The sequence below is a fragment of the Syngnathoides biaculeatus genome, chromosome 17 (assembly GCF_019802595.1).
Source record: "Syngnathoides biaculeatus isolate LvHL_M chromosome 17, ASM1980259v1, whole genome shotgun sequence".
Lineage (NCBI taxonomy): Eukaryota > Metazoa > Chordata > Actinopteri > Syngnathiformes > Syngnathidae > Syngnathoides > Syngnathoides biaculeatus.
Window position 1 is genome coordinate 18926500 of NC_084656.1, and position 12026 is coordinate 18938525.

The following is a 12026-nucleotide window of genomic DNA, read 5'->3' on the forward strand; positions in this document are numbered from 1 at the left end:
TGATGTAATGGGTTGACAAAAAGACCCCGCAGGTTACATAGTCGACTCTTCAAGCCTCAACTTGGCCCAGAGGGGATTCTTTTCAAAAGGACCTACAGTATGTGATTTCAACTGTTTAGTTTTTGCTGCTTCTGTGCTGGTAAACTGGAGCCTGTGAGACAGACAAGTTCAGTTTTTTTTGGGTTAGAGCTCCCTCGTTGCTTTGTAGATTGATTGTTTTTGCAGACCTCGGTTGAGATCTTGGGCACATGTCAGGCCAAGGCTGCGCTCCTCTAGATCCAGCTTTGTATTGCTCCAGGCTTTACTCACTCCCTCTCCTCCTGGATTTTATCTCGACTGTGGTAATGTTTTGGACCTCTACCAGTAGCACTGTCGCCGCGCTGGAAAATGCTGGGGGAATAAAAGTTGCTATAGAAAACCACAGGCCACTGACCGAAACATCCTCATGTAGAGAAAAAAAAGATACACCACAGGTTATTATACTTTTCGGTTCAAGAACCACATTTCCACTGAGCAGTATGGTGTTGTTCAGTTCATTTGGTAGACGTTTGAAAAGTTTGAAAGGTAGGTAGGGAAAGTAAAGGTAAGTGGCGGTTTGATATTAGGGGCACACAACCACACCGACCCACCATTGCTTCCACCATCATAATTTTTATGCGATGAGCAAGAAAAAGTGACAAGATTACACAACTGTTTAATTAGCAAAACTGTGGGTGATTGAAGGCGGGGGAAGCACTTACTTACGTGGCGTCAGCCGTGCAGCGCGTTAAACCAGCTCGCAGTCCGATAAAGTTGAAAGGTGTCACTTTTCAATGTAGATATTATTTAAGATAAGTATTTTCAATCTGTCTGTGAGACAGTCTTTAACCTCCATGACCGATTTATGACAGCGCACATTGGGATGGCTGACATTGCATTGCGCACGTAACACGGTAATAAAACTGTATTAGTTATGCGTGAAGCAAAAAAATGAACAAAAAAAAAACAGTTTTTACAAGTATGGCGTGCCTAAGCGGGCCTTCATGTGCCGTATGAGAACGTATTCTTACGCTGCTATTGTAACCCTAGTGGGGTTTACAGTTAGATCTGTTATTACTGTATTTGCTCATATACCAGCTGGACTTTTTTTTTTTAATTAATATCGTTTTACAGATGCCACATCAGATCTCTGTGTAAGAGAAAATTGCAGTCGCTTTGAGTTACTGCCTGTTATTTTTTCAAGCAAGTTAAAATGGAGATGTGTGATTGTTCTTTCTTTGTGGTGACTCAGGTGATTGATTAGTTTTATTTAATAATACGTTAATACGTTGGTCATTGTTGGGTGGTGCATAACTGCTGTCTGTTGGGATTAGTTTAAAACAGGTTCATTTTAACTTATCATTGAATTTTGTGTTTGAACATGTGACATGTCATTTTCTGTCAATTATATGGCTGTTATGTTGGTAATATTGCGAATGATCCATTTTAAAAGATGTTATGACATATGCAAAGTCTGAATTCATAGCAGTATGCAACTCTGAACTTGAGTCCTCCCTTAAACACATTACACGATCTGTTTGGCACTGGCGACGTTATCAAGCTGGTTATCGAGCAATTTGAATGTGAAATACCTCCAAATACTGATTAAAAACTGATCTGGACCGCATGCTTTTATGAAACCGTACATGTTGTTGAAGATAAATCACTCAAAAGTAGGTCTGCTCAGTGTCTTCTAAACAGCAGGCATGTTTAGTTTGCGACTGGCAGAAAACGTGGCGATGCACGTCGATGTTGTTATACTTGGAATGTACACAAAAGAGCCCCAGTTGGAGCATGGATCCTAGACATGTGTGACGCTAAATTGCAATGCTTTTTTTTTTTTTCTTTTTATCTGTGCTGGCTAATATGAACGGAGGATGCCGTCAATGTTTGATGGTCCTTTTTAGGATTTCACTTGTTCATAGCTACTTGCAGCTTTAATCCCTTTTTATGGTTATAGTTTCTTATCCCATGTCTTTTTTTTTTTTTTGGTCCTTTGTCTTTCACATTCCACCCCTGACTAATTAAAAAGCATAGTGTACTGATGCATCTTCACTGACTGAACTTGTTTCTCTTTGTTTCCAGACTGCCAAAGGCTACATTCTCTTGTTCTCTGTACTGGGCGGCAGGGACGACAAATACCTCTACGAGCCAATCTACCCAAAGTGAGTGCTTCCATTCGCACATATTAATATGAAAGAAAGCCAGGTCCAAAAAAAAAATTCAAATACTTTTACATTTCCTCTTGGGGATGTGGTTTTCACATTCCTCCACGGCATACCAGCAGATGTGAACACGTCGGGGCACAAATTGCGCCCATTTCTTGCTTTTATTCTCACGTCAGGGATTTGTACGCACAGGGGCAGCCCTCGTGTGAAGGTGACCCCAGGTTACAAGGAGGAGCAATGTGCCCCCGCTCTGTCGCTGGAGATAAAGAAGCCTGTGGATCTGGAGGCCCCCATCACCAGGTAGGCTGTTGACTTTGTCTTTTTTTTGTCACTCACCACCTCATCGAGGCATCAGATGTGTACGTCGCGCCTGCTGGTTATGCCGTCTGAGACACGTTGTGCAATATTTGTGTCCTCAAGCAGGGTAAACACATACCGATTTTAACAGAATTTAAATACATATGATGATGAAAGCAAATCAGCGGACTCTTATCATATCGTACTGGAGATGACCAACACAGCACACCACAGACTTAGCCATACTTGCATCCACAATTGCGAGTCTACTCCCATGAATGGGATGTCTGCCCAAGGTTGACCTGGAGGAGGCACCGCGGTGCCACCAGGCATCCATGTTGTATAACCTGTTAGAACGTACAAAGAACTCGTAGAATTCATAGTACGAAATAGAAAAATGCTATGCTAACTGTTAGCTTTTCCAGTAACTAGATTGGACAGATATCGTTCCGTTCCTCGGCACAATCACTTCCTTTGTGGTTCCGGCTGACTCGATAATGACAGCACACACACAAAAGGATTTGCTCTCAAAATATTGAAGCATTTTAATATTCCTGGTTGTCAGCCCTGACTGTTTCCCTAGGTAGATTGAATAGCGGAGAAAAAAAATAATCTTTAACACACACACTACCACAGGATAATCATTCAGGGCGATCTTTTGTAGTCATGGAATTATCTGGCCTTTGCTGAATTTCATCATAATGAGGGGAAAGCTATTCAAATGTGGCCTGATTATCGGTATATGCGCAACCCCACTTGAGTCTACTCCCCCAAGATCTCCATTGACCACACACGCAAAAATTTGTTGGCCATAAGTGTTTTCTTAGCAGATTGAGGAGAGAAAAATGCCCCGCTTAACACACCTCACAACAGGATAATCTCTCATGTTTCAGAGACATAAGGGAAATTGGCTTTTATTGACTTTGTACAAAAGAATGCCCAAATGTGTCCACATTTTCAGTTCGTCTTTCCATAGAAGAAACACCTCAATCTCCTCTATTATTGCTATTTGTTAGCCTTTCTGATTGGTGTGTTGAATTCAGCAAAGCTTTCCAATTCTCGCTTTTATTTAGAAGCAGAAAACCTAAATCTTGGCAAGTAGAGCTGAGCAAAGCTGAGAGATGGAGTGACAAAGTGGCTTTATTGTCTGAAGTGTGCCCCCTTTTAGCCTCCGACTATTCAAGCTTTTCTGGTTGACGTGTTGTGCCGTAAAACACGTAAACAAGCCGGCTGGCAAACAACACGTTTTACTGGTATTTTGTTTTCAATTCGAAACGTGTGGGAGGAACTTTGGAGGAACATAATTTTGTGTGAGTTTTTAAAATTAGATTAGATACAATTTCAATGTACTAATTTATAAGGCTAACCACTTGCAGGGAACTATCTGTTATGTGTATTGGAGGCATTAAGTGGAAAGACCACAATGTGTAGTTAAGTATGCGCTAACACCACCGTGCTTACTGATTAAAAAGAGGAGCATCTGTTCTGTCAGATACAAGTGACAACAAAGCTGCTTGTTTTTTTTTTTTTGTTTTTTTTATTCACCCAGACTCGTTCTTCTGCTGCTTTGCATAAGATGAATATTGTGAACGCTATAGTTAAAATACATAGGAAACCCGCTTTATCGTCAGCGTTTTTGACAGTTCAATTTTCCTCCGCCGACCAAGCATCCTTTTGTTTGCTGATGGACAAGCGATGTCACTTCATCCCTCGTCAAGCTCTTTTTGTTCATTGCACGTTCATCGCCATCATCTCCCCCGCTGTCTTCCTTTTGACAGCCGTTATAAGCCTTCGTTGCGTCACTGATGAGCATTCTGTTGGCATTTCACCGGTGCAGCTTGCCTGTGCGGGCGTTGAGTAGGTGTGTTATTCGTATTTGTATATTATTTTTTTTGCTGAAACAAGCAAGAACAAAAAATATCCCATCCCTACACAATTTTCTCCTCACTGATGCGTTGCTGTAACCCCGCTCAGAAGACAATGAACCACTTCACACGTGCGCACAGTGACCTTTTTGTGCAGCAAAGTAGTCTGGCACCAACTACAGATAAAACACAATGAAAATATCACGGGGATCACAGTATTATTGCAAAATATGTGTGACAAAAAAAATTCCAGAAATGAAAAAAAAAAAAAATTGCAAAATGCTTTACAGACCTCAATTGCGTTAAAGTTACGAGGTTCTTTAAATTGTAAATAGAAACAGAATTCAGTGACTTAAAAAGCCTGTTAGATCTTTATTCAATTGAATCTTCTACAAAGACAACATATGTAATTTTAAAACATTTAAGCACATTGTTTTTGTTTTTTTCTTGTGACAGTAGGTTAAAAAGTTGTCCATTGTCGTCCTGTTAGTTTCCAGTCCCTCCAGGAGGAGCTCCTGGTGTGCACCGCAGACGGCTACCTCCACGTGCTGCACTGGGACGGCCTGGGCGGCAACGGACGCAAAGCGATCTGCCTCACCGCCATCCCCTTCTCGCTCGACCTGCAGTCTGCTCGAGGTTCGATGCGACTTTGAGAAAACACCTCAAAGTTTGGCATGTAGAATTAAAACTGGTCGTGCGAGCTTGATATTTTTTCACTTCTGGTAAAATGAAGGATTTCTAATACGGCTTGGTAAAAACATAACACCGTGACTACCAAGAAACCTTGCATATTACCGAGGGCCCGATTTCCGTGACGTTAACTTTTCCCAAAATACGCTGTGAAGCACTATCATCATAAACTAAGAATTTTTTTTGTCATAAAAACATTACATTTTAAGTCAATCAGTTCGATACATCTATGGAAATAAGGACTCGCAATGGGAAAACACATGCTAAACGCATTGTTCATTTGTTGTCTCTGCGACGTCCTATTTCAGACAGAAAATTTAAACTTGTTTCCTCGCATTTGAAAATCAAATTCAATTTGCAGAGTTCTGTATGATGAAATTTATCAACAATTTCACAAAATGTGTTTTCTTGCTCATCCACTAATGAAGTCTGGGAAAATATTTACATCGCTTTTTCGCGAAAAACCATCGGCCTACAAAGGTGAACCAGAGAGCGAACAGTGAACAACAACAACTGTAAACAAAACTTTGTTCAAGTGAATTAAGGTGTTCAGAAAATTAAAAAAATAAAACCTTTGCAAGCAAACTTTAACAGTGTCAAAGTAAATCTTTCTAATTTACCTGTGGAATGTTTTCTCACAGCCACGAAACTGGCGATTAACGCACAGGTCGGCATGGTTGTTTAGGGAGTATCAAGATGGCGGATGGCAACTTCAGCTTTGGCGGCCAGTGAGCCATCCAGTTTTTTTTTTTTTTTTTTTTTTTAGATCAGTGACGTTTGGCTGTTCACTGGCTAACTATTAGCCAGTCTGCATGTTGAGTCAAGCAGCACTGTAAAGCATAATGGATTTAAGGCTGTATGCGGTCTGTTAAAATTCTCATAAAGATTATGAGGGAGGGTTCTTGGAAAAATGTCTCCCCCGTAAGGCGTTCCTGGACTGAAAAAGTTCGAGAACCCCCATATTCGATGGCGTGTTGTTTCTGGTCACAAAATGAATAACATAAAACAAATCTCAGTCTGACTTGAGGTGCGTGTGTATGTGCGTGTGTGTAGGAGGCCCATCTCTGGACCTGGCGGGCGTTCATATCTGCTGCGTGGAGTACTGCGAGACGTTGGACGGCTTCGCCGTGGTGCTCAGCGACGGGCGTCTGGGCTTCATCACGCCGCTCAGCAGCACCATCACCGCGGATGTGAGAACACTCGTACACAAGACCGAATCGAAGCCTCTGATTTGCGCACACGGGTTCTTGCTCAGTGAGCCGAATGTCTGATTGGGCTTGATGAGACGAGGAGCAGGGAAATTACAAGACGCTTGTTTGAAATGCAAGCACATTTTCACATTTCAATGAACAATTTGTTTTGGAGATCTTGAAATGTTTCTTAAAGAGCTTTCCCCATGTTTATTCATGTAAAGTAGCTGTTAGAGGTCATCTTTGTGCTTGTAAAGCAGGTAAGAAACAAAAGTCAAGTTACAGAATAGTTTCATCCCTTTTATCATTCAAATAGTGAGACTTCAAAGGCTCTGTTTACACGATTTAAGTGACACAAAAGATTTGTTTTTACCTTCTCAAGTTGCACAAAAAAGGAATCAGATAACTTTTAGATGTGAATCGGAACGCTTCCAAAAGTGGATGAAAGTCTGATACCTATTGGATATCTGTTGATGAGGGTGCCGCGGAGATCAGATCGGCTATTCCGGGCTACGTTATTCAAATACAGTGATGGCTTGATTTATGAGATGAATTTGTTACATGACTCTCATAACTCAAATCATCTTTTCCTTTTGAAATGAATGCTAATCCCATTAATGTGTTCCACCGCCCCAAAACTTTCTAAATACCTACTGTTAATCTAAACTACAGTATGACCAATTGTATACGGTCTAAATATAACATAATAATTAACAAATAAATAAAATTGCCAACGGTGGCCAGCGTAGTAATGTGGACGTTACCCTCATTTGAATACATTTGGGAAGAGTCAGCCCGGGGCATCTAAATAGCATTTAGTGTTTAATTTTTTTATTATTTATGTATTATTGTTAACTTCTGCTTTGTCACTTCCCGGTGTTGATGCTTGTGGACATGTTTTGTGTGCAATTAGGTCTGTTTTCTACTGTCTGTGAGTGTAAACGCAAATATGGGGCAATTAAAATAGACCAGGGGTGTCAAATTATTTTTTTTCAAGGGCCACATTGTAGTTACGGTTTCCCTCAGAAGGGCCATTATGACTGTGAACCCCTTAAAATATTTCATCACCATCATATTTATATCAATGTATGAACTATTTTTGGAATCAGACATCAAGTGTAATGAGTATTTCTAACCATTTTTCACGGTTGGTAATGCAAAACTGCTTGTAATATCTCGTTATCATTTACGGAATATGACAGTTTGAAATTTTGGTACATGGAAGTTCACAAACTAGATTTGCATTTGCGGTCCACATAAAATCATGTGGTGGGCCGGATATGGCCCCTTGGCCTTGAGTTTGACACCTGGGAAATAGCCGGTACGTGGAACTACACGAGATCCAGGCATTAAACGGGAAGTGGCTATACTTCGACTGGCATTTTAAATCCAGATTCAGGTTCATTTATTTGTTTGTTTTTTTTTTAAATAAGGAAATGTGCCATTTTCTGTCCATTAAGGACATGGGCCTTCTCACTTGCACTTATCTATTTCCAGCAGGTTTTCATATATACAGTCTTGCGAGAAAGGCAGAATGCTACCACTCTGTGGTTTCGGCCTTGGCCTAACCTTGGGTCTGTGTTTTATTGTTGATGACACTCATCATCGTCAGAGAAATGTTTTTGCTCGAGACGTTTCCTCATACTTGAAGATTTGTAGCAAGACACCGACTTTCGGTTCCTCACTGGTTTTATTGGTCCATTTACTTGTCACAAGTGCCAATGTTGTGTTACGGCTGTTTCATTTCCAACAACTGTTGTGCAATGAGAGAAGCTGAAAATTATCTGTTTTTGTTTGACAAAATGATTTATTTTCTGTGAATAATGTCTTTGCTTATCTCTTTATGATGGCAGCATATAGTGACAGGCAGAACAATTGAGTACTTCTCTATTATAGGTACAAAATGTGCCTCTGGAGGTAATATTCTTTTCAATGTCAAATATGTGCCTTGGCTCATTTAAGGTTGGGAAATACTCATGCAAAGGGTTTAAAACGCTAAGCCGACTAGTAGACTGTTTTGAATTAACGTTTCCTGTCCCTCCAGCAGCTGCAGGGCGTCTGGGCCGCAGATGTGAGCGACGGCACCTGCGTGGCCGTTAACAACAAGTACAGACTGATGGCGTTTGGCTGCGCCAGGTAAGCGGCCCCGTCGACATTTGCCGCGATGCGGGCGTGTGGCTGTGCGCGTGTACGCCGCAGCTCAAGAAGCCTTCACGCGCTCGCTTGCGTGTCACAGAGGGCGATTGTTGAGTGTCCGTTGTGTGAATGTGTCAGGCCGCGTTTGGCTGGCTCCCCAGTGTATGCTCGTCAGAAGCATGTCAGTAACGCTTTAATTCAGCCACTTCGCCGGCTTCTCTTTGTGTATGCGCAGCTATTATTTTCTCAACAGTATCAGTAGGAAATTAGTACAGCTTATCTTAGGGTGGATCAGGGATGGGCAAATATATCTTAGTGCTCGAACACATGAGCCCAATCCTTTGTAGATGAGTTTTTTTTTTTTTTTAAGTCACTGTTTTTGCAAAATATGGACAATAATTTACATTTTTTCATTCATTTATTTTATGTCGTTTTTATACTAAACCATATATGTTGCTTAAATATGGTAAATGAACTAATGTGAAGTAATTTTTCCTTTTGTTTCTAATTAATGAATTAACCAACGATTTGAGAAAAATGAATAAAAATATACAACTGATGCATGCATTATTATTAAATTTTAGGAAATATAATGTTACATGAGTATTACAGATCAGTTGATCATGCAAGTGCTTGATGTGACAGATAAAAGAATGGCCATATTTTACCAAACCCCAAGATGCTTACTAATATGATATCATTCTCTTTATTCTACTATTTTGCAGCGGCTCAGTCCTTGTCTACATGATCGACACTGCAACTGGATCCATGCAGCTCTCACACAAACTGGAGCTCACCCCAAAACACTACCCAGGTATTAAATTCCACAAAAGAAAATGACGGCACAGCTCCCTCTAGCGGCGCAAACAGTACTTTCAATTTTCCTTTCTCAATAATGTCAGAATTGCCACTCAGTGTAATCACAAACCATAAAGGCCTCTGCTACAAAGCAAAAACAAAAAAGTCAGGAAAATCCTCCAGCATCTCAAGTTTATTGGGTAATATAATCAAAGATACTATGTGCTGACTCCCATTTCACACAAGTTTGAATGTGATTGGTTAATTCTGTACGCAGCTACATTCCCAGTTTTGGGGGTGTGCACACTTTTGCAACTACATTATCCTAGAGTTTTGTTTTTTTTTGTTTTTTTTTTTTACTTGATATTTTTTTTTTTTTTTTTTTTTGCTCATTTGACTTATAGGTATAGATAGATACTGTCTATCCTATAGACTTATAGGTCACATTAAGGGTGGAAAAGGTTTTGAAAAGATTTATGTTGGTTTCCTTTTTAGTTATTTATTGTATAAAACCATGCATTTGAACGAGGGTATGTAGACTTTTTATAATCATTATATGTTAATGTCAGCTCAATTCAGACCTGCCATTTTGTCTAACAGGAAGTGCTGCGTTGCAGTCATTATCTGCTATCTATAGATAATAACAGTTAAGTGTTTTTGGTGAATGTATACATTGCGCGCTGTTCCTATCATTGTATTTTGGCATAGTCTTAAACAGAGGACCAAACTACTCTTAACACTTGTGTTTTTCCCCCCACTACGTGTAGACATCTACAACAAGACGGGTCCGGTGAAGCTTATCTGCTGGTCGCCCGACTACAGCGCAGCCATGGTGACGTGGGAGTGCGGCGGCCTCTCTCTGTGGAGCGTCTTTGGCGCCCAGCTCATCTGCACGCTGGGAGAGGACTTTGCGTGGGTTGAGACTCATCAGCACAACTAAAACGACAACTAAAAAAACCAGACAAAACGTGACTTTCTTGTGTCCCCTGTACAGGTATCGCTCTGATGGCACCAAAAAGGATCCCCTTAGAATCACCTCCATGGTTTGTGCTCTCTGAAGTTTTTATTTTCTATGATTTGGTTCTTTTCTTTTCTTTTTTTTTTTTATTTTTTTTCTGAAGATTCTGTGTGTTGCAGAGCTGGGGAGCAGAGGGCTACCACCTGTGGGTGCTGCCCACCAAGCAGTCGAGGAGAAAGACACAGGAGGAGCAGCAAGAGGCGGAGAGTTCTGCACCTCCCCCGTCGTCCCCGCGGGCCGGCATACTGCAGTTTCATTTCATTAAGAGCGCCCTTACTGTCAACCCTTGCACGGTGAGCTGACAAACAAGTGGGTGGGGTGTTCACCATCTAGTCATAACACAGCAGAGGTGAAACTAAGGTCATAATATACCGCGGTAGAAGTCAAGTCGAGTCCCCGTTAAAGTTTAAAGCAAGCCGAGTAACGTCATTTGGTGCCACTTTGGTGTCGGTGAAGGATGTTGAAGTGAGCGGGAAGCTCCATTTACACAGGTCATTTCCCTGTTTAATAGAATATTGTGCTTTGCGATCATCTTCTGGCGCCTATAGGAAGGTGCGCGTCATTTGTGGCAGAGCTCGGACCCTCACACAATGGAACTGATTTACTCAGATTTCATTTGCTAAATTGCCTGTTACCGCAAACAGATATGCTAAGATTGCAATCTTTCACTGAATTGTTTACGCTGTCTCATTTTGTGCACAGGTGTAAAAGTGGTGAAGACAAGTGTGGCATTAAAAAAAAATAAATAAATGTGTGATGTCAGGGAGTAATATGGCTTGTGGGAGGGGTGTCAAATATTTACACATGAAATTTATGAACTAGTTTTGGAATCAGATATCAAGGGTAATAGTTTTTCCAACTATTGTTGTTTGGTAACACAAAAATGCTTGTAATATCTTAATGTTATCATTTATGATAGGACAATTTGAAATTTTGGTACAGATTTCAACAAAAAAATCATGAAAGTTGATACACAGGATTTGCCTCCGCAGGCCAGACAAAATCGTGCGGTGGGCCGGATCTGGCCCACAAGCCTTGAGTTTGACACCTGTGGCTTATGGAGTACATTTGAGCATTTTGAGAGCAAAAGAGAATACGAGTACTTATGTTAACAGCATAAATTGACATTTAAGTGCTTTCGCCCGGTGCAGTTTGTGGAAAGCTGAGTTAGTCCCGTCAGAATTTGTGACCTTAGGGTCCTTATTGTTTAAGCCATTCATTTGGAAAACAATGTCTCTCTCTCTCTATCAGTCAGCCTGCCTCTGTGATACAATCCTAAAGACGTTGTTGTTCATCAGAGTAACCAGGAGCAGGTGCTGCTGCACGGCGAGGACCGCCTCTACCTGACGTGCGGCGACACGGCGCAGGCCCATAGCAGCTCTGACACGCAGCAGCAGTACAAGCGCTTGAACCTGCACGACGACAGCCCTCTGCACCACCACCACCACCATCACCACCTCCACCACCACCTCAACTCCCCCCTATCTCAGGGACTCAGCACTTTACTGGGACACAAGCACTGGCATGTGGTCCAGGTAGGGATCCGCAGACATCTCTATTTTTACATGGTTACCTTGATTTAAGTTTTCTTCGATATCAGGGGTCCCCAACCTGTTTTGCACCTCAGACCGGTTTCACATATGACAGTATGTTGACGAACCAGCATAGAAACAAAAAACAAATGATTAAATCTATAACTCGCCATCATTGTTTTAACAGGCTTGTTGCATGGTAATTTGTGAGGATACGAGTGACTCGACCGATGAGGTTTCGAGATACGAGCCGTCATTCGGACGCTTTTTTTGCTTTGACTTGTGAGCGCAAATTTGAGAAACAAGCGCTGTGA

General features: G+C 41.3%; 1 protein-coding gene across 3 annotated transcripts in view; it reads left to right on the top strand.

Annotated features, from left to right (window-relative positions):
* ric1 (RIC1 homolog, RAB6A GEF complex partner 1) overlaps positions 1-12026 on the top strand; it is a 36820-nt gene that overhangs the window by 12782 nt on the left and 12012 nt on the right. For 2 of the 3 annotated variants that reach the window (XM_061847678.1, XM_061847680.1), the window contains exons 3-12: positions 2104-2183; positions 2379-2486; positions 4839-4984; positions 6092-6228; positions 8273-8364; positions 9090-9178; positions 9930-10074; positions 10157-10205; positions 10300-10473; positions 11479-11715. In XM_061847678.1, coding sequence (XP_061703662.1) covers positions 2104-2183; positions 2379-2486; positions 4839-4984; positions 6092-6228; positions 8273-8364; positions 9090-9178; positions 9930-10074; positions 10157-10205; positions 10300-10473; positions 11479-11715 — 1257 coding nt within the window. The remainder of the gene's footprint in view (positions 1-2103; positions 2184-2378; positions 2487-4838; positions 4985-6091; positions 6229-8272; positions 8365-9089; positions 9179-9929; positions 10075-10156; positions 10206-10299; positions 10474-11478; positions 11716-12026) is intronic. The other variant, XM_061847679.1, reaches the window with a different exon arrangement.